Source organism: Wyeomyia smithii, chromosome 1 (assembly GCF_029784165.1).
Source record: "Wyeomyia smithii strain HCP4-BCI-WySm-NY-G18 chromosome 1, ASM2978416v1, whole genome shotgun sequence".
NCBI lineage: Eukaryota > Metazoa > Arthropoda > Insecta > Diptera > Culicidae > Wyeomyia > Wyeomyia smithii.
The window spans coordinates 156,462,585-156,485,265 of record NC_073694.1 but is presented as its reverse complement, the minus strand read 5'-3'; the positions used below and the strand labels follow the sequence as shown (position 1 = coordinate 156,485,265).

At 38.8% G+C, this 22,681-nt stretch overlaps 1 protein-coding gene across 2 annotated transcripts in view; it reads right to left on the bottom strand.

The window, feature by feature from the left end:
* Positions 1-22,681, bottom strand: part of LOC129728542 (hemicentin-1) — a 612,544-nt gene that overhangs the window by 228,184 nt on the left and 361,679 nt on the right. For both annotated transcript variants that reach the window (XM_055686987.1, XM_055686989.1), the window contains exon 3: positions 1,511-1,643. In XM_055686987.1, coding sequence (XP_055542962.1) covers positions 1,511-1,643 — 133 coding nt within the window. The remainder of the gene's footprint in view (positions 1-1,510; positions 1,644-22,681) is intronic.

The window sequence follows — 22,681 nt, the reverse complement described above, 5'->3', positions numbered from 1 at the left end:
TTCTGCCGAAAATCTAAAAATCGACGTCAGATATCATTTTGAAATTCAAGAATGTCACTTATAGTTTCTGAAAAACAACCTAAAATGGCTGACCATCACCCGAAATTGAATCCTGTCATCGAAAAAAAAGGAAGGAAAGAGAAACACTACTGAAATTTACCGCTTTAGATCATCAAACAAGATGGGTCTGCAAAACATCCTATAATGGCTATAAAACACTCGAAATCACTATTTCTAGAATCGAGATGCAGACCAGAAAGGGAATAGCGTTCCTAGACACTATTTCAAAATCCAAAATGGCTGTGAAATATACCAAATAATATCGAATTTTGTCATTTTGTATCCCGAGCGAAGGCGGGCACATAAAAAAAACAAGAACGGCAAAAGAACGACAAAAAATACCTTCATTTGACAGTTACTGAATTATTGTCTTGTGAAGTACGTTGTATATTATAGTAACATTTTTCTTAGATAATATTTGGTTACTATTTTCGATGTGGAACTATTCTGTTGGTAAAATTTTCATGAACTCATACCATTTTTTTTAAAGGGGCTTTCAGCTTTTGGCTAATTCGTCTCTATCATACAAATTTGAAGTCCTGATCGAAAAGCTAAAAATGGTAAAGCATCGGAGAGCATCGTTTCAAAAAGTTTAGTCTTTATTTTAAAAAATATATAAATTGAAAAATGAAGTTAGATTCAAAAATTTGAGAAGGGTATGACAACAATCTCTTAAGTTTCAACAAAACTGAAAAATCGATTGTGCAACCTTTTCCTAAACGGTGAAGGTTTATAACTTCACCTCTTTCATGGTAGAAATCAGACCTTTAGCGGAAGCTTCGAATACCGCCACGACTCGATTCAACACAGTAAATAACAGATTGCCAACCAAACTTCGTGTGACAGCCAAAAACGCGTGTGTTCACATGATAACAGAGTTTTTGTTATTCACCCTCATAAGTAGCCCATTCGATTTTGATTCGATGAATAACCGTATTACACTTTACTACTTTCTTGGTGGTTTCATATTTTCAGCCGCATTCTAATCGCTTTACCGACTCTCAGGAGAACGTATCGCACGCCGAATTTATTGCCTAGTGTAGAATAAAAAAAAAACATTTACAAAGCTTAACAAGGCTTTAAAGTACAACCCAAATCACCACCGAACCCGCATACACATTTCCATGTCAAGCTCACCTCGTTGCCAGGGACTTGGAAAGCTCTATCGAAACAATACACAAGAAAATTGGCGTTTACGCTCAGTCATCCGGCGTATTTTCAAAAGTCCACCGAACAAAAAAAAAATGAAATCACAATTTGCCTAATCCGAGCCAAACTGAATTGGCGCGGAATGAAGAGAAGAGAAGAAGAAAAAAACTTCCCTGCATAGCGATTTGGGCTGTATTGCTATTGAGATTGACTTTCCGAATCCGCCTAGCCAACGAAGCCAAATTGGCGATGAATTCGGTACTCGACGGCGAGCGTTCCGGGGACTGCATAATCAGCTTACCTGTAGATTGGTGATCCTTTATCTTCACGGTACCAGAGTACCAGGACCACATTGTCCCCCGGCTCGTGGGTACTGATGTTACACGGCAGATAGATTGTCTCCCCGAGCAGCGCTTCCATGGCGACCAGGGGCACTGAAAGGATAAAAAATACAGAGAATGGATCAGAAACCGTTCGTTTTTTTTTCTCTCACTTGCATATATTTGGTACAGAGTAGTCTAAAAATTTAGTGAAGAGCTTTTCGATTCTAAAAAACGGTGCAACAGTCAAGTTTTAAACTCTGTGCTCACTCAGTACGAGTACAACGGCAACGGAAATGTCCTGCATGTGTACAGTATTAGTACTTACACCCTGTGCACCGGATTTGGATTTCAGTAAGCTCTTTTGTGTTCGGTTTTATTTATTTTTCAGGGTTTCACCTAAAACGATGTTTTTGACAGAGCAAACCGAGCAAGCTTTCCGGCTGTCGGATTAATGCAGAACAGGACAAAGGCTGAACCGGGGCTGCTAGTTCTGTATCGCACCGAAGGTACCTAACCGGTTTGAGGGCGTCAAATTGCCTGAATGATGGGTTAAACTGTTACAGAGGGCAGAGGTTTTTCTGTTTTGTTTTTTAAAGCGATTCCGTTCCAATCAAAATAACATCCCATACATAGCCGATGCGGGGCTCAATTGAACCCGCCACTTACTCGTTTTTACCTTTCTGCTGATGTTACAGTTAGTAAATAGGACTTGCTGTAAAATAATACTTTGTATTTGGTTATATATTTGTACAGTTCGTTCATCTTATCGTGTTTCTGTGAACTAAATAAAAGCGAGACAAAAGCTAAAACAGCATGCATTCAGTACAACTTACAATTCAATAAAGGATTTAGATTAGGAAAAACACGAAATCGACAAAATTGATACAGTGCAAACATGAGTATGTTTGAATAATTTTCGTGTGAGAAACAAAATTTTCATGATATTTAAAATGCTGTTTCATGATACGAAATTTTCATGATATTTAAAATGCTGTCGACGGAGAAGTGCTGCGCAGAGTAGACGTACGTCAACGACCTTGGAGTTATACTTGACAGAAAGCTGACCTTCGATAGTCACCGTGCTACAATTGTTTCGAAAGCAAGTCGGCAATTAGGATTCATCAAATTGGACGTGACTTCAAGGCTCCCCATTGTCTGAAAGCTTTATACTGCTTACTTGTACGACCCCTACTAGAAAACGTAAGTGTTGTTTGGAGTCCGCACCAGCTTTCATGGAACCTACACCTCGAGCGTATACAGAGACGTTTCATCCGATTGGCCCTGAAAGAACTACCTTGGCGTGACCCTACGAATCTGCCACCCTACCCGGATCGTTGCCGCCTGCTTGGACTTGACACTCTAGAGCACCGCCGCAAAGTACAACAGGCTGTATGCATTGCCAAGATTTTAAACGCTGAACTGGAAGTTGCTGTCATTGATGAATTTCCGTGCATCTCAACGTATGCTGAGGCCCTCTTTGATGCTTTTGAACCAATTCCATCGTACGAACTATGGTTATTATGAACCTGTTGCCTTTTGTGTGAGAACATTCACGAGTGTCGAGCATCTTTTTGATTTTGGTGTGCCTAGTCATATTTTTAAACGTAGATTAACTAACTCTAGTTACTTCTAATGATTATCCTTTTTTCATTAAGACTTTATGTCAGATGATGCACTTAGAAATAAACAAATAAACAAATAAACAAATAAAACATGGATATTTCATTTCTTCGTTTATTCATTTTTGTCACTTCGGTTATTTTTGTAATACAGGTCGCACTCGATTAACCGGAGACTCGATTATCCGGAAACTCAATTATCCGGAATTTTAGACTCGATTATCCGGAATATTATTTTGTTGGTGTCTGTTTTAATTTTTATTTCGAAATTTTGCCGTCATCATCCCTTCTGGCATATTTGTTACCATTTAAGTCATCTCCGGCATGTTTGGAACATGTTCGAATTAAGTGAATATAATCAATGTCCAATTTATTTATTTTTTGCTTCTCAAGATTTTACCCCTTTTCGCCTCAGAAATAACTTCTTGTTACGCCACTGCACCATACAAGTAAAATAAAGAAAAGAAATATTTATTTTATGTTCGTTTATCGCAGAATTTCAATATTTTTTGTGTGATTTGATTATCCGGAATGAAAATTTTTTTGATGTTCCGGATAATCGAGTCCGACCTGTATTGGGTACTTTTATTTTTATTGCATTTTTATTTTTGATATTTGATATTTTTTTTTCTGTATTTTTTTTAAATTTTTTGCAATTTTTGTTACTCTTTTAGGCAAAGCAAAGCAAAGCCTTGGTACTACATTCCGATTCGGAACTTGACCTTCTGTTTGTCATACACAGACTTCGCAGCCAACTGTTTAGTGTACAGGACAATTGTGGGGCTAGCGCTACGATCGTAATGACACACTGGGACTGGGAGAAGCTGCTATCTCCCGAAGCGAGACTCGAACCTACGACGGCTGGCTTGTTAGGCCAGCATCGTACCACAAGACCAGCTGGGAGAGTGACGACCACCGCATACCTCTCAAATGTACATAATTTAAACAAATATTACCATCACCATGTTATATCTATAGGGTGTGCCATAATTGTTGCAACAAGAAACAGTGGACCGTTTACCACGTTTTTGGCAAGTTAGAGAAAACTTTTGAAATAAAAAAAGTGAGTACCTAACAACAATTCAAAAAAAAAACAACTCATTTTATATGTCCTTTTGTTAGTTCGGATGATAGCTCGAAGACGCTTAGGATAAGACTTGAAGGCGGACCAAATGTCATTTTGAGGATTTTTCTTCGCAACTTTGTGTAAAAACTTCTTCAACTCGTCTAAGCTTGTGTGTTTTCGTGAGCAGGCCTTTGCTTCTAACATCCTCCAAATCGAAAAGTCCATCACGTTGAGATTTGGCGAGTTTGGTAGCCACTCAGCCTTGGTGATGATAGAGGGAAAGTTGGACTTGCACCAGTCTTGAACGGTCTTCTTTGGGAACATTCATAAATGACGTAACTTTTGAGGGGGCAGGGGGGGGGGGTTTGCAGTTTTGTGACGGAATGTGACGAGGGGGAGGGTGGGGGTTCAAGCTAAGCTACGTAGCAAACATGAAACTAAGAAAAAAATTTGGATTTTTAATAATTGTTCTTTTTTATCACTGTTTTGTCTGTTTAGAGTCATTTCTATTCTTTCTTTCCTTGTTCATTAATGACTCAAGGTATGTTTTGGATAATAAAATAATAAAATTTGCAAAAAAAATATGTGGGGGGGGGGGTTGTTATAAAGCTACGTAAATCTAGAGGGGGGTCCTGATTTTGTGACGAAATGCTACGATGGGGGAGGAGGGGGTCAAAAAAACCTAAAAAAAAGCTACGTCATTTAAGGATGTTCCCTTTGTGTAACCGGGGTCACTGTCTTGCATGAAAGTCTTGCATGAAACCATCACATTCTTCTTAAAAATCTCATCCAGGTAGTAAACATCATCGATTTCAACTCCTTTTTCGACGAAAAACAGCTCGGTTCGCAAATCAGCGGTCACTCCAGTAAAAACCATCACAGAAGCTGGGTAAGACGAGCGAAGGATCGTTCTTTTGACTGAATCAGCATCTCCTGATGTTCGTGCGAGCACCCGGTCGTTTTGCGGATTGTGGGCTTGCTTAACGGTAAAGAGTTTCTCGTCGGTGAAGAGCGTCGTCTGCTGCTCGCGACGAATGGTCCAGGCAGGAAGATTCTTGCATCGCACGAGTCTTTTTGCTCTTTGCGCGTCGGAAAAAGGCTGTTTTTTCTGATGTTTGTATGGAAACATATGTTGTTTTTAATTGTTTTTACCTAAAAAAAAAATATTTCAGAAGTTTCCTCTTGCTTGCCAAAAACATGGTCCTCTGTTTCTTGTTGCAATAATTATGGCGCACACTGTAAAAGGCTGTATATATTCTGTCCAAAAATTTTTTTCTTCGAATCAACAATGTTCCAACTTCATTCAAACCTTTAGAGAATACATTCGAAAAGAAGACAAAAAACGAAATTAATCCACCTAGCAGTGAGACCCAGCCTTTCTCATTCGAACTTATTTTTTAATAAAATATAATTTTACGAACACTTCAATTTTCAGAAAAATATAAACTTTGATGATATTTGCTGGATTTATTTATCACTCTAAATAACAAATTTTTGGTAGACAATACCTAAACTATACCGAACATTTGAAACATAACATTTAAACACATATGAATATACATTAACACATGCGAATAACATGAAATAATTAAGTTTCAAATATATGACGCAATTTTTTTTTGATCGCGGTATAATCGAAACGTCACTGTACTCATATTGAGGTCCGACCTCAATATAGATTAAATTATATATCATTCGATAAAATATCATTTTAGATTCGATTATTTACAGTAGGTTTTTTTTCTATTTCAAATATAACTTTTTTTTCACAACTTTTGAACCACGTGTTCAACCATCATAACTCATCAGTCAACCCTAGCCCGTTCATCTGATATCATTATTGTTCAAATCGGTTGTGCGGTTTCTGAGATAATGAAGTTTCGTGATTTTCACATTTTGATACATTACAGACGAAGTTACAGTCCGATTACAGTGAAATTCATTAGCGTGTTATGAGGCAGCTGGACCTTTTATTTGACACTAATTTTGTGGAAATCGGTTCAACCATCTCTGAGAAAAGTAAGCGAGTTTAAGTAGTCTTCGGAATATGTTTCTTTTCAATGCCAAATTTCACATTTTGTACATAACAGGCAAAGTAAAACTCCGATTGAAAAACAAATCAATAGGGTCTTATGGGGCAACTAGACCTTCCATTTGACACTGATTTTATAAAAATCGGTTCAGCCATCTCTGAAAAACATGAGTGAGATTAAATAGTCTCCAGAACACGTTTCTTTCCATAACTTTTGAACCACATGTCCAATTTTTTTGAAATCCTGAAGTAGAAGGGTTTAAGGTAGCTCGTTAATTTGAAACCAATTTTGTTCAAATCGGTTGTGTGGTTTCTGAGATAATGAATCTTAACGATTTTCACATTTTGGGTTATTACACGCAAACCGAAAATCCGATTACAATAAAATTTATTAGGGTTTTATGGGGCAACTAGATCTTTATTTTTTTTATTTTTTATTCAATTAATTGTGAGAAAGTTTTTCTGTAATTGTCACTGAATTCAGCATCAGTTTCAAATACGTAAAAAATAACATATTTTAATTGAAACTGTTTTGTTTCGAGCTTACAATTTGTTGAAATTATGGACTGAAAAATCCCTTGACAGCAGCAAAATTTAAAATTATGCAATCAATCTATCTCAAATTTAGGAAAATAATCTTTTTTCATTTACTTTATCTTTTAACAAAAGTACTGCTGCAACATTTTCTTAAGTAACATCAATGAAGTTTAAATTTAATTTTTTTCTTGCAATCTCTTGAAAACTTATTAATTTTTAACTGCTACGCAACAGAAAACAAACTGAGCCTATTTGTTCGTTTTTATCACAACCATGCCATGCAGTTCTTAATATGGCCGTGGTTTGTGCGAGAAGTTAAGATACTGAGAATGCTGTGAGAAATAAAAAAATAATCCTGAACAATATATTAATCTCAAAAGTCTTCAAACATATTTTCAAAGGGTTCATGGCAATTTCGGTCACGGGTTTCTTCAAAACACGTTTTATTATGTCAAAGCCGTAGTTTCAAGGATATATTTCCTCGTCCTCAGGGCAAAAACAAAACAAACAAGTTCTCGTCAAAATATGGTGCATTGGTGTAAAATTGCTTTAGGTTAACTGCACTACAACAGTATCTTCCAACACACATCACATACGATCGTGTTGAACTGGAAATTTGGAAACTCTGGTAATAATATATCACGTATCGTGTCGTATTGCGGCTTGGAAGGAAGACAATCAAGATAATTCTTGTCGGATGAGAACAAACATCACAAGTGCTCCTGTCGCGTGTTGCATATTGCTAATGTGCGACTGGAGAAAAGTTCTGTTGCTGTAATGATAACTAGTGGCAGACATGGAGATGAAGTTCAAAATTCTGCTGTGACGTCAAACTATAACTTTCTTTTTAAGATGTTACATCCTTTTCAATGAATTGTAGTGTATTTTTTTAAATGATCCTACATTGTTAGCAGAAACCGCTGCACACTGTTTTCAAAGCTGCAACGAGATCGAAATTATTTTGACCCAAAAAATTAGATTTCAAGGCCATAGTGCCTCCAGGAAAGTTGATCCATTCAAATTTTCCTTTTTATAGAAGTTGCATTTTTGTGATTAATCCACTTAACAGTAAGAAGCGAATTTTTATTTTTTTCATTTTTGCATATAAAAATTCACTTTGTTCGGCAAAGTTGTTGCACATTTTATAAGAAACAACTTTCTCAAAGGTACCATACTGCTATCTGCCTTTTTTTAATGGACTTTCGTGGAGGTTTCTACAGATGGCCACTAAAAACCATTTTTTAATATTACATTAAGTGGTGATTTTCTACAATTTTCCAATGTTTTGCGTTGTTGTTTACTATCACAAAACACACAATTTCATCAAAGAAAGTTTATTTTTATCTCTCATATTTCATCGGTTATTGATGCTTTTTATTGAAACAAGGCACTTATTTATTAACAGATATCTTTAAAATCTGCAAATATCTGCAGATTAAACCTTTTCTATATTTAAGTATAAGTAAAATGTCATTTAGTCCAGATTTAGGTATTTGTCTCTCACTGTCTCCTGTGCAGATTTTTGTAAATAAATAAGTGCATCATTTTAATAAAAACCTTTATTAACTAAATAAACTTGAGAGATAAAAATAAACTTACTTCCATGAACTTGTGTGTTTTATTGTAGTTAACAACATTGTAAAACATTGAAAAATTTAAGAAAATCACTCGAAAAAGTTATATAAAAAAAGATTTTAGGATGCATTCTAGAGAAAACTTCAAAATAGTTCATTAAAATGACCAGATACAAGTATAGTGTCTTCGACAAAGTTGTTTTTTACGGAATGTGCTAGAGCTTGACTCAGCAAAGTGGATTTTTGTAGGCAAAAATTAGAAAAATAAAACTCATATCTCACTTTTCGGCAGATTAATTACAAAACTCTGACTTCTACAAAATAGAGAATAATTAATAAAATAACTTTACTGAAGACACTATTACTCCGAAATATATATTTTTTGAGTTGAGAGTAATTAGTGTAAATTAGCGCATTATTATATTAAAAATCGTCAACAACCACAAATATATGTGAGACAAAAATAAACTTTCTTCGTAGATATTGTTTGTTTTGTTGTAGCAAATAATTGTGTAGAAAATTCGAAAACTGTAGAAAATCACTATAAAAAGTTAAATAGCAAAAAAAGATTTTTAATATCAATCTGTAAAAAAACTCCACAAAAGTCCATATAAATAAATAGATAGAAGTATGATGTCTTCAACAAAGTTGTTTCTTTTGAAATTTACTACAACTTTGCTGAACCAAGTGGATTTTTGTATTCCAAAATGAGAAAAGTAAAACTCGTTTCTCACTGTTAAGTGGATTGATGATGGAATTGTAACTTCTATAACATGGAGATTAAGTAATGGAACAACTTTGCTGAAAGTGTAACGTCTCTAAAATCAATGTTTTTGGGTCAAAATAATCTCGATCACGTTTTTGCAGCTTTGGAAACAGTGTACGCTGGTTAGACACAGTATCATCGCTTCGTATCACAGTGCAGTTTAATAGAAGATTATTTATTATTCTCTTCCAAATACATATAACAGTCTTGAAACAGGCTGAATACTGTAGTTGCGAATTTTGTTACCCCATCGCATAAATGAATCGTTATTTATATTTTTTATATACATTTCTTTTTTTTTGTCGTTTCTATCATGTTTGCGCAATCTTGCGATAAATTGTGCAAGCGATACAAAATAGCTATTTAACGAGGTTGATTTATATGTCTTGCGGTGGTGTAATCGGAAACGCATCTGATCGGCGATTAGAAGTTGTGGGTTCGAGTCCCACCTGCTGGACTATATTTTTCGTAAATTTCTAATTAACTATTTCCCCAGTTAGTACATTTTTCTATCGTCAGCTCCACATTTACTACCTAAAATAGAAATAAAAATAGCTTGACTTGCATTATAGTTTAAAAAAATACTACAGCCCTAGGGGTTGTATGAAATGGTGACGTATGACTAAATGTATATATTATATGCTGCGATAAACTGTTCATAGGCAACACTACCGTTTATATTTGATGGTCGTTATTGTAAAACTAACGATGCATGAATACATGAAAATTTTACCCTAGTAGTAGTTGTGAAAATTCTCATAACTCTTATCTTCAAGCATTGATAGTTCTGAAAATAATTGATTGCATAATCTTGAGCTCGAAATGTGTGCTACAGAACGCTGATGATCGCACCACCGGTAGCATTAAATATTTTTCTTGGTCGCGCATAACAAAATTTGCTCTCCACTGTGCCCTCTAGTAGCTGTGCCAGCAAAATATCCTGCAGCGTACGATGGTAACTGTTGCTGCCGTATGCAAAATGAAGGTAACATGTTCCGCAGTGCCTGGAAGTTGAATCGTATGCAGCTCTCGTTTCCTAATGTCGTGTACCTCTAACAGCTATACTCCACTCGCTATTGTGTGACAAACTAGACTGAAGCCGAATTTTCTTCACTCAGTCTTTTGTATCGAGTTAAGCGTAGATTTTTGCCATGAGGGCGTGACCACGCAGTTTCGAGAAAGACAAACGGAACAAAACACTTTGTTTAGTGAAAATATGTGGGCAGTGGAAACTATTCCGTCCATGTTATTGTTATCCGTGCTCGGGAAGCAAGCCAATAGCGAGGAAAATATAGGGGAAGCTTGGCCTTGGAACTTTTAACCTTTTTTTACCATTAAGCAGTAAAGCAACAATGTTAAACATTATATCAGACAATTGCCACACATTTTATCTATCCACCGACATATAAATGAATAAGATGCATTAAATCGTTTGCTTGCTATAATCGTTTGAAATCTGACGCAACATTTGCCAGTTTTATTTTCAATTTCACAAAATAGAATCTAGTATAGAAAACAAAGACGTAGTCCTGCATCAAAAAAAAAAAAAAAGACATAATTTGTACGATTTTTGACATTTTCTGTGATTGTTATGTTTGTGTATCTCTCTCTTGTCAATTTAGTATTTTTTGTCAGTTTTGCCAATTATTCCATTATATTTCTTTCGACATACATGTCTCTTTTACCGTTTATTTCCTTATTTTTGTTCTTGTTATTTTACTAATTTGGTTATGCTTGTCGTTTTTATCAGTTCTGTTCTCCTGGTCATTTTCGCTATTATTTTAATTTATCGCATTGTTTCTATCGGTTTTGTTATTATTACGTTATTGTTGTAATTTGTTACACTCATCATTGACAGCAGGTCTAAGTATAAGTGTCGTCTTTTTTTTCAAATAAATTTCAACGGAAGTTTTTCTCTTCGTTCTTCAATTTGTGCTTTTTTTCCTCTTCTATAATTAAAGTAATTACGAGTTGAAACAATTTTGATAATCTTCCTACCAGGAGGCAATCTGATATTCCATTCGCATGTCGCAGTCTATCTTTAGTATGCAGGACAGTCACACGGCCTATCCGTGGGACGATGATCCTTCAGTCGAAGTAAGTCATCACGCAAAAGTTCGTCGACTGGCAGCTCTTTACGCAATTTTTTAGGGTGACAATCCTTCGACAGGCGATATCTGCTCCCTGCGCCCGGAAAGAGTAAGGAGGACAAACAAAAAATCCCATTTCATTGCCCATTAGGCTTATCTGAATGTACCCATCGCGCCGAGGAACAGTGTAGGATATTTATCTGCAAAGCTTTACTCGGTTATGAGAGTGTAAATCCGCCCGTTTCAGTTTTTTCTCCTTTCTTGGACGAGCAAATCCTTTTAAAAATTTAAATGGCTTCACCAGCCAGCGTCGACATCGTTTCCGTTCATCGTCGTCCCGGTCAAAAGCAACTCACGCGAATGAAGAAAAAATAACCAACGACGACGACGAAGGTGCTTCATCTACATTGTAAAAACGTGCTGGAACACAGTTCCCGGCGCCTCCGGCCATCGCAACGCCGTGTACTCACAGCGTTCAAAACATTGTGCTGCCGCGCCCCTGTTTGGGTGGCAAACACGTTCCCAACCCATCGCTTTTTACCTGCTGTCTCTCCACCACGCTTGCATCCGCTCTCTAGAGTGCCCGTTCCAGTTCCTCTTCTATTCACACGCGAACCTGAATGGAAAACGATGTCCTCGTTGCCGTTATCATGTGCCTGCCGTACGATGTGCGGTGCGCTACGACGGACGGAGTGAGACATGATTCGCTTGGTCAAATCTCGATGCCAACGGTTGGCTAAGTAGGAGCTGCACCTCCAGCTGTAAACCGTATAGATTCAAGTGCCCAGGTCAAGATGGTACTAGTTGAGAAATATTCGCACCAGGCGACACATTGTGAGGTTCCCGGTTGGAATTGATTAATATATCCTGTCAATCTTAAAGCGGTTCAAGTGCAATTTGCGGTTCAAAGCCAGATTCATAGTAAATCAATCCTGAAATCGGTGTCGACGTTTCAAAAAAGTTCAAGGGTATGTGCTTGAGTGCACAAACGTAGGCTTGACGTGGGACTATTGTGGGTGTAAAGATTTAATTCTGCCATAGCCATAGTATATAACACACACCAAACGTACAAATACCATACACAACAATCCATGAACAAAAAAAAAAAAACACATTCACCTGTCACAAACCATAGCATACAAACTAATAGGAAAAATAATTAACTTATCTATAAAAGTATTCTGTCATAAATAAATTTTCCTCGGATGAATGCATTTTCGCACACACATGTTATACACACATACACGTTTTACACACACGCTATATACACACACACTACTCACAAGCACACACCCACGCTACTCACACACACACTCCACTCACACACACACACACACACATACACACGCCACTCACACACACAAATACATACACACGCCACTCACACACACAAACACATACAAACGCTACTCACACACACACACACACACACATACACACGCTACTCATTCACACACGCATACACACTAGGGTGGGGAATCGTTATATGGAAAAAACGAAACTTGATAGCAGAAAGCCAGAACCAAGTTTTTTTTGTTGTATTTGGGGCCCCAAACAATCCTAAATTCATCGGAAGTCGATTGGTTTTGTCTCCGCTTGGCGCATTGCATTTTCAATTTATATGGAGATTTGTGTGGAAAAACCAACTTTTATGCATTTTCTATTCTAAAGAGCTCAAAATGGCTCAAACCATAGGTTTCATAACTTCAAATGGTAGGTTTTTTGATGCTTAACAACTTTGCCGAAGACACTAAAGAGCTAGGGTGTCCCAAAAATATACTAGAGCTGTTCGATGTTAAGTATGTCGAAATTTATGTTGCAAATCATTTTTCTGCCAACACTGCCAGTGTACCGGCGTCAGTCAGACTTCCATCAGAAGTAACCTTTGAAACACGTTGTAGATTTTTTCTACGTCTAGAATATTGGCCTAAATTTGTTTGCTTGATCCAGTTGAGTGTATAAACTCGTTACGACAGGTTACTTCTGATGGGAATCCTACTGACACCGGTGCATTGGTAAAGTTGGCAGAAAACAAGATTTTCTGCATTTAAATCGACATACTCAACTTTGAACAGCTATAGCTCTTCCTAGGGACATTCTAGCTCTTCAGTGTCTTCTGAAAAGTTGTTCGGCATCTAAAATACTATACTTTAACATAATGCAGTGCATTATTAGAGCATTATTGAGCTTTCTAGAAAGGTAAATGCAAAACAGTGGGTTTTCCCATATAAATTTTCATACAAATTTGAAATGCAATGCGCCAAGCGGAGACAAAACCAATCGACTCCCGGTTAATTTAGGGTTGTGTGGGGCCCCAAAAGGAACCAAAAAAAACTTGGCTCTGGAAAATCGATCATTTTTCCCCACCCTAATACACACACACATACACACACGCACACATACACACACACATACACACACATACACACACACATACACACGCTACTCACTCACACACACACACATACACACGCTACTCGCACACTCACACACACATACACACACTACTCACACACTCACACACTCACACACACGCTACCCTCTCTCTCTCTCTCTCTCTCTCACACACACACACACACACGCTACTCTCTCACACACACACACATACATACACACATACACACGCTACTCACACACACACACACACACGCTACTCACACACACACACACACACACACATACACACGCTACTCACACACACACTCACACACATACACACGTTACTCACACACACACACACACATACACACGCTACTCACACATACACATACACACGCTACTCACTTACAAACACACACACGCTAACGCTACTTAGACACACACACTTGGTATACGACACACTATACCTGCACAAATTACTATCGGCAGCATCCAAACGGCTTCCAAGTCTTCCAATGTTTCCGTCCAGTTTCGGGCTGTATTTTAACAACGATATCTGAATTAGATTACCACTGGTGGGGTCCAACTCAGATCGAAGGGAAGCCGAACTGTTCGCTTTGACGGTCGACCAGGGAATGATCTTCTCTCAACACGGAATGTCCTTTTATTGCGTCACTCAGTGTGGGAAACTTGGGTGATTGGGGGTAGAACCAATCACGTGGAAGTATCTCTGCTTTCTTTCTTCGTCGCTTGCGTTGGGTGATGAATGCGATGCCAATTGGCCGGCATTACTAGCCGATGACTGAATGCGTGAAATCATTTCGTCTATGTTTTTGAAGTCTGCGTTAGGGAAATATACCAATCGTATGAGAAATGTATGTGGATATTCGACCTTCAAACTTTCCCGCAATTTTCGCGGAGTAATGAGAAGATGGCAACTAAAATTATCATGTTATACAAATCTTGTATGTTTTAGCTTTCCAACGGTATATCAACTATTGAAATTGGAACAGTTGTTTGAGCGCTATTAGCATCTAAAATCTTCCTTTCTGCCAACCAAAAACGTTACATGATCAATCCAGTTTTCCCATAATGGACCTTAGTATCGTGAAGAAAGACGTAGTCCCACGTAAAAAAAAAAAAAAAAAAAGTGGTGGCTCTAATGATGATTTAATGCATACAGATTAGTGCTTCGCTTGCACGACCCCCCCCCTGCAGCATCATCCGGTCTGCGTAGTAGGACCAGGACCTGCCATTCCCTGAATTAATTATCTGCGGATCGAATCGGCCATGTCGGACGCAATTTTCTCTCGTTAGCTTTTTAACTTTCGCCAGGGGACCGGAGAAAGTGGGCCACCACTGCTGCTGTTTGGGACAATTTGGGCAAAATATTCGGCCAGGAATAACGGGCTGGCTGCCTATTTTTGCATGTTTCAATCGAACGGTTGATAAGAGCGAAGAGGGAAGGTGGAAGTGGTCACTGCGGGGGAAGCTTGTTAATGACTTCAATAGGCAGAGTGGTAGAAAGTAATTGGGAAATATTTCTCGATTATGTTCTGTTCCTATTTGCGTGCGAATTTTTCGAGAGCCCTAAATTGTCGGTTTTGGTTGGCTTCTAATCCGCTGTATTTATGCAGATGCTTAAATTTTAATTATCTCCGCTGTCAATCAATACAAATAATCTCTACGGCGAAATAGTTGCCGAAGTGCTATTAAACCTACCCGAGCAGCAGTTACAGCTGCTACTTGGAGAATCTCAACACCTATCAAGAGTAGCTGTAAATTTAATTACAAGTACTTCAAAAATGCATCAAATCGAGCTTCATATTCAAGTGGAAAATCCATTCGCCATTAAGAGCAGCGCGCATCATCGCTGTAATAACTCCAAACAGAGAGAAAGTCCGTTTCAAGAGCGCTCGAACTCGAGCTTTTGTAATTTATTTTGCACCGTTTCATTTTAACTCCTGATGCACAACGGTTTAATACGATCCAATATGCCGGCTGATTCGAAAGTGTAATTAAATCTGTTCTTGTTTGCCAGCTAAGCAGCACGAAGGGGGTCCTCATAGTGGGGGCACTCTATTAAAACTCCGCACATTGTTTCAACACTGTCCGCTCTTGGTGAAGATGGGGCGCCCGGTCGCGATGGTGATGAAATCGTTGGTGACGATAAGTTTCCAACGAAATTCTTTAGCGGTTCAACGGTGTGCGAGCAAAACTTTCGCTAAACTAATTTAGCCATAGTTTAAATTACATGCAATTTTACGAGTTTCCGCAGCTTATCCCTTAGCCAAGGCCGGAAGTGTTGGAGTCGTGCTGCCATAAGGTGTACTAAACTGTACGGTTGTCGTGCGCTTAGAGTGGGTTGTAGATTGGTTTAAATGGATTGAAGGTAAAATGTTCTTTGTATTAGTGCGATAAATGAAACGCCACTTGTCAAGTTGCTAGGAACAACGACTCTCCGGCAGCCCTTCGCACTTGATAAAGCTAATTAAAATTTTCAATGTTCGTTGTGCTGAACAAGTTACGAGACTTCGAAATTGATTATTTTGTCTTGTATTTATTGATTGGCGCCGTTCTTTTTTTAAAGTTTATTCCAAATTCTAAATCCAAATCCCGATTATGCAATGACGTGCTTTTTTTTGCTTGGCTAAATAAATTAAACAATAAGAGCTGCTCCTGTCATTTCTACTCTGTTTCTCTTACAATCATCGAACGAATAACGAAGCGACGCTGCAGGAACATTACCAGTGTGGCCAAAACACTTGCATTGGAATTTTATCTTCTGTTGCGTTATGTAGCAGTTTTTTTTAAACATCAGCGTGTGCTCGACGGTAATTTTTTTTTGAACGTGTTTACTGACGATTGAATTCAATCCTTGTGAAACTCCTCCAACATCACCAGAAGCAGTTCTTTGATGAAAAACATTTGAATAATATATAATTAGATAATTGGAATAATTTCGTATGTTGTATATTCTGAATGATCCACTCGAGATACGTCACCCCTTATTTCCTTCCAGTAACCCCATCTCATTATTACTAATTCTATTCAAATAACAGCGAACCTGGGATTGCAGAAAAAAGGAACAAGCAGAACATGCCTCGTGTTCCAGTTAAAGGAGCATAGTAACACACTAGGGCTACGTTTGTCGGTTTCAAGCACAATCAAACATAAACGACCACTACAGGAAGCAGTGTCGGTAACGTTGTTCCACAGAGTGGTAAGGGTAGTAAAGGGGAGCAAAAAAAAAAAACAAATAAAATAAAATGACCGGCAGAAGTTTAATGCTTGCCGTTTCGAGGACAAAGTTTCCGCCTCCAAAAGGGTTGCGGACATCGTCGCTGTCATCGAGAAACAATGCTCCCGTCAGTCGATGATGATCCCTTCACTTGGCTGGACGGGAACGGGTGCAGAACCAAGCAGTTCCACATTTTTCAATTTTCACATTTAAAAATATCAGCTTTTGAAATGGTTTTTCTTTTTGTTGTGTTGAACCACACCAGCGGAGACTCCACATTCGTTTTCTCGTATTTAATTTTTTTCTCTCGTTCCTTGTTAAGCTCATCTCTCTTTTCGGCTGACGCACCGAGCCCCGAGGGTGCTTGTCTCGCTTGACTGATTTTTTAATGATGCAAGGGAAAATATAATAAAAACACAGATAAAAGCATTGAAATGGCTGCTGGAAGCGACGAAACGAGGCTCGGGACACGTGAACAACCGACAGTTTGAGGAATGCAGGGAGCGGGAAGGGTGGTTGAAGAGATCTGTCTGATGCCGTCGCTCGCTCGAACTGTGCGGTTGAAAAGAAAAAGGGGATTTTTTGTGAGAGCGGCTGGGTTTGGCAATCCCTACGGCCCAGTGGAGACAGTAGTGGGTGGGTCGTATGTTGCGCTGTGTGAGGATGAATGTTGGAGGCTGTTACGAGCGAATGAGAATATAACGTACTTTCTAGGTGCTCGTTAGAGAGTCACGATGAAAATGAATTGTACAGGCGGTGGAGAGATGGCTCACTGGTAGGGTGCTTTTTCCCCCACCCGTCGTGTACTGGGAAAAGGTAAAAAATGTAAGAGCTTTGCAAACGAGGTGGAACTTGACACATATGAGCGACAATGACGGAAATGAGTTACACGAGCAGGGAGGATGATAGGTGGAGTTTGTTTTGAAAAAAATAGAATAATTTTCAAGTACTCCTTAGAGATGGTAACGACGGACGGATGCTACTTGCGAATGGATATTCAGAATCCTGAAACTGCACAAATAAAATGCAAATGGAACCGTCTAGGGTTTGAATTTAATGCAGATTATTTTTTTATGCACGAAATATTAAAATTTATAAAGTATATTTTTTATGACATTCAAATAATACGTTGGAATTTAAAGCGCTGCGTTTTTTTTTTCATAATAACAGACAGTAGATGGATTCATCTTGACAAGAATGAATTGGTGACAAGATCAATTACTAAATTCTGCTTAGTCATTTATCTATATTTTGTAATCATCGTAACACTTTTGCTTGGCTCCTTTCCGTTTAAACCGTATTTGAATTTCCGTAGTAGTCAAGAAACTATTAGTAATCTGTATAAACGAGTTCTCCAAAAGCCTTGGAGTTTTACACAGCACAAATTTACAGTATGATAGGCTCACTACAAGCTTTGGGCGTACTTGTCCTGGATTAGAAAATTACATTCGATACCATTGACCACCGTCCTCCCCAGCTAGTCTCGAGGTACGATGCTGGCCTAACAAGCCAGTCGTCGTAGGTTCGAGTCTTGTCTCGGGAGAGACTGTTAGTGTCAGTAGGATCGGCTGGCTGCGAAGTCTGTGTATAGTATACAGAAGGTCAAGTTCCGAATCGGAATGTAGCACCAAGGCTTTGCTTTGCTTTGCTTACCATTGACAACAAAATTCTGTTATTTAAGTTAAAGTATTATAATATTCGGGGTCGAGCAAACAATTTTGTACGAAGCTATCTTTCATCAGAACGTAATTTGTAGTTGTGAATGATTCTCGATACCGTCGTTGGAGTACCGCAAGGCAGTATCTTGGAGCCATATTTTTCGTCAGATATATTACCCATGCTTGTCTTTTCTCCTCAGAAAACCTCTAGATTGCAGGTAAACATCTTGCATTGCGAAAACAACTGCTCTCACACTAAAAAGCAAATCAACGCACATGCTAGAAGAGAGCGACAGACGGCTTTATATGCTGAGCCTCCTGAAAGCACCGCGGTGAAATCTGCAATCTCTGTCTTGCGAGACAATGAACTATGGTGTACATTCTCACACGTATGGACATCACGCACAATAATTACACAGCAGAGCTATCTGCGGTGCGTTTTACAGTTTGTTTCTTGAGCATGGCAGAAGAGGAAAAGAGATTGGGAGAAAAAAACAGACTGCGTTGCTCGTGCCGGTCGTGTTTACTCTGGTCGAATTCGTTTTCGTGGTGTAGCTACACTTTTGCCCGGTAGATTTTTTTTTCGCTTTCCGGACTAGTCGCCAGTGGACACTGTAGTGTACTTCTGCGTTTTCTCTGTGGAGTGATTCACCCCTCTTGTTTCTATGAGATGTGGGGTGAGCTGGAGTGTGTCTGTCTCTCTGTAAGTTGGTTGAGACACTTTGGAGTGGATAAAGGAGCAGTATGGTGAAAGCATTTGCTACACGCAGGCACATACTGAAAGGGAAGAGCGCGGTGATTTTTTTCTCCTCTCTTTCCACATACTAAGGAGAATGACAAGCATGATATTACCATATTATGATAAAACTACATGAATTATCACGTTTTTTTGCTGGAAAGAACTGTGGTAATCCACTTCTGTTTAGTAATCCCAAAACCCACGAGGTGCCAACCAGAATACGAAAAACCTCAGTGAAGATCGGGTAATCAACCCCTGGTGAAAACTTTGGTCTGACTGGAAAGGAACGGCAAACACGGCTGTACCCAATTGTTAGGGGCGGCGTCCAACAGCGTCTGACCCGGAGCGGGCGGCTGAATCATGTAATGCAGTGCATCACCAGCTATATCTAAGACGACAGCCCCGTCGCGAGACTAGCCATGTTTTCCCGGATGCGCGGGGCACAGACTGCAGTGTCACAGGCGTGAACTACAGTTTTGGACCAATAGAGTGGAAGACGACTTTTACATACAACAATAGCCACATCACGGTTTGGGACTGTTTGGTGAGATGAGTATCTACTACAGTGGCGGCGGCGGGAAAGCAGAAACACAAGTCTGTTTCGTGCTAAGATAGGAAATAAATTAAGCCTATCATTAGATGGAGACCGATCAGTAACCTCTTCGAAAAGACGTGCAGTGAGTGCCCAGGACACGACTTCAAGAACATCATCGGAGATGCAAATGCGCAGGTCGGGCAGGAAGATTTCTACCACCCAGTAATTGGTAGAGCAAACTAGCACTTTACTTCGAACGATAATGGCCTGAGGCTCATCAATTTCGCTACAGCCAGATGCATGGCTATCTGTTGCACCTATTTTGCATGCCGGAATATGCGAAAACACACCTGGATGCATCCGAACTTTATGGCTTACTCTCAGATCAACAATGTTCTGATCGATGGCAGGCACACGTTACAGACGTAGGGTCGTTCAGAGAATCAGACGTTGACTTGGATCACTATCTCGGTGTATGCAAGATCCATACCCGGTTGTCCAACGTATTGAAATGAATATCCAGTGGTCATCAACTGGAGGAGTATCTCCCGAATACTCGCAGAAAGTTGATTCGCGATGAGCGAATCAGAGGGCAACTGAACAAACAGTGGAGATACTAGGCAGTCTGATGAGCAGAGTGAGGAACGGCTTAAGCAGTAGCGCCTATTTTAATCAGTCACAGAAAACAGGCCTCAAACTCCTGCTTTTTATCGATATCGACAATTTCAATGATGGAAACGAAAACTTTGATTGTCTAGCTGTCTTACGAATATAAGAAATACCGTTAAACACAAAAAAATCTGTGAACAAACATCATTTGAAGCAAATCGACCTATATTGCAGACATTCAGGAGCCACTTCGGGGTTGCAAAAAACGCCTGCAAAACAGATGGAAACTGTTTAAAATAGGTTCGGGGTGATTGGAATAGTGTCCCTCGATTGGTAACTTTAATTGAATATTGTTTAAGTTTGCTAACTTAGTTTTACAATCTGAAAACAAGTTCTGACAGAGAAAACGATAAAGAACAGATTGATATACTATTGTTTGAATTTCACACAACACATTTCGAGTATTTCGTCTGAATACACAGGCGGTTCCTAAAGCTGCTTAGAATATGTTCCCTACCCTACCTGAAAATTCTTAGTGCTGGCATTAGTACCCACTAATGTGAACCATTTTTGTTGAGCTTAATCCTTCATACGGCGCCTGTCAAAACTTCAGCCATTTATGTTTACTCATTTACAAGTTACAGCACTGACCAAGCTGGATAAGTATTACCAGGACTCTGCCTCGTCGATTGGAACGATTCACAAGTGGTTTACCGAGTTTCGTTGTGGTCGTACAAGCACAGTTGATGCTGAACGATCTGGGCGCCTAAAAGAGGACACTACGCCAGAAAACGTCGAAAAAATCCATTATTTGATGTTGAATGATCCCGAAAGGAAATTGAGAGGGGTAGCTAATACTGTAGGCATGTCACTAGAACGCTTGGGCGATATCGTGCATTCAGTTTTGGGCATGAAAAGCTCGGCGCGCGATGGGTGCCGCGTTAGCTCACAGTGGACCAAAAACCGAATTCGTGTGAATTTAGTATTAATTTCGCGTACCTGACCGAGTTTTTGCGTCGATTCATAACCATGAATGAAACCTGGAGCAATTCTTGAGTCAACGCAAAAAGCAAAACAGTGGGTTTTAGCGGGCCAAAGTGCTTGGAAGCGTCCAAAAACGCAACAATAGGCCGGAAACGTTATGGCCTCCGTATTTTTGGGTGCACATGGTATAGTATTCGTGGACTATTTTGAAAAAGGTAAAACCATAACCGGAGTATACTACTCATCATTATTGGACCGATTAAAAATCGAAGTCGCAGAAAAACGACCGCATTTGAGTATGAAAAAACCGCCATGCGCTTTTTTCATCTTCGAATTGCATTGAATCGGCTTCAAATTGGTCCATCATCTACCGTATTCTCCAGACGTGACCTCCAGCGATTATTATTTGTACCCTAGCCTGAAGAGATGGCTCACTGCAACGGTAAGCATTTGTACTCAAATGAGGAGCTCATAGTTGAACCTGAGGTGTATTTTGAAGACCTTCCGATCGTGTACTTTTCGGACAGAATCAAAAAGTTGGGAATTCGTCAGACTCGCTGACAAAATTCCCGTGAATTGATTTCCCGGGAAATTTCTTTTCCTATTCCCGCGAACCGGAAATGGAGAAAAATTCTTTGTGAAAATGAGATTCCAAATAAAGTTTATTAATAAAAGGTATCAAATAATCATTTACAATGTCATTATGAATTCGCATGTAAAACGATTTAAAAAAAAACTTATTCAAGTCCACTCCAGAAATTCATGATCGATTTTTGTCGCAGATGTTAGCAGAAGAGTAAGTTTCAGGGTTTTTATGTCGTCGAACAATCGCTTCAGATCCGCTTAAAATTTTTCGTTAAGCCCAAATAATGCAATTTACTTCTAGAAAACTTTTTTTAAGTTAGCTGAATCACCGCTTGTGTTTGATTTCTAGAATACTTCTAAATCGCCGATTCTAGCTCTTGCTACATTTTATCAGAAACTGAAGTGTCAAATACTTTTGGTTTGTTGAAGATAAAGCTGAGTGTTAGGCAGGTATGTTTTAGAACATTTTAATGCCTACGCAATTCATGTTAAATCGCGGTCACAATCCAAGTTACATTGACTGAGTTTTATTAAAGTGGTCGCATTACAGGTTTCAAAAATTTTTATCAATGAAAAATGAAAAAATTCCAGCAACTATCTGCTTAGTAGCAAAAAAAGCCATTAGATGAATCAAATATTTGCTTAATTTTTCGTTTACTGAATAAGACAGCATATATTTCTGACATATAATTTTAGCAAATAATTTGATATTACACGGTAAGCATATATATATAT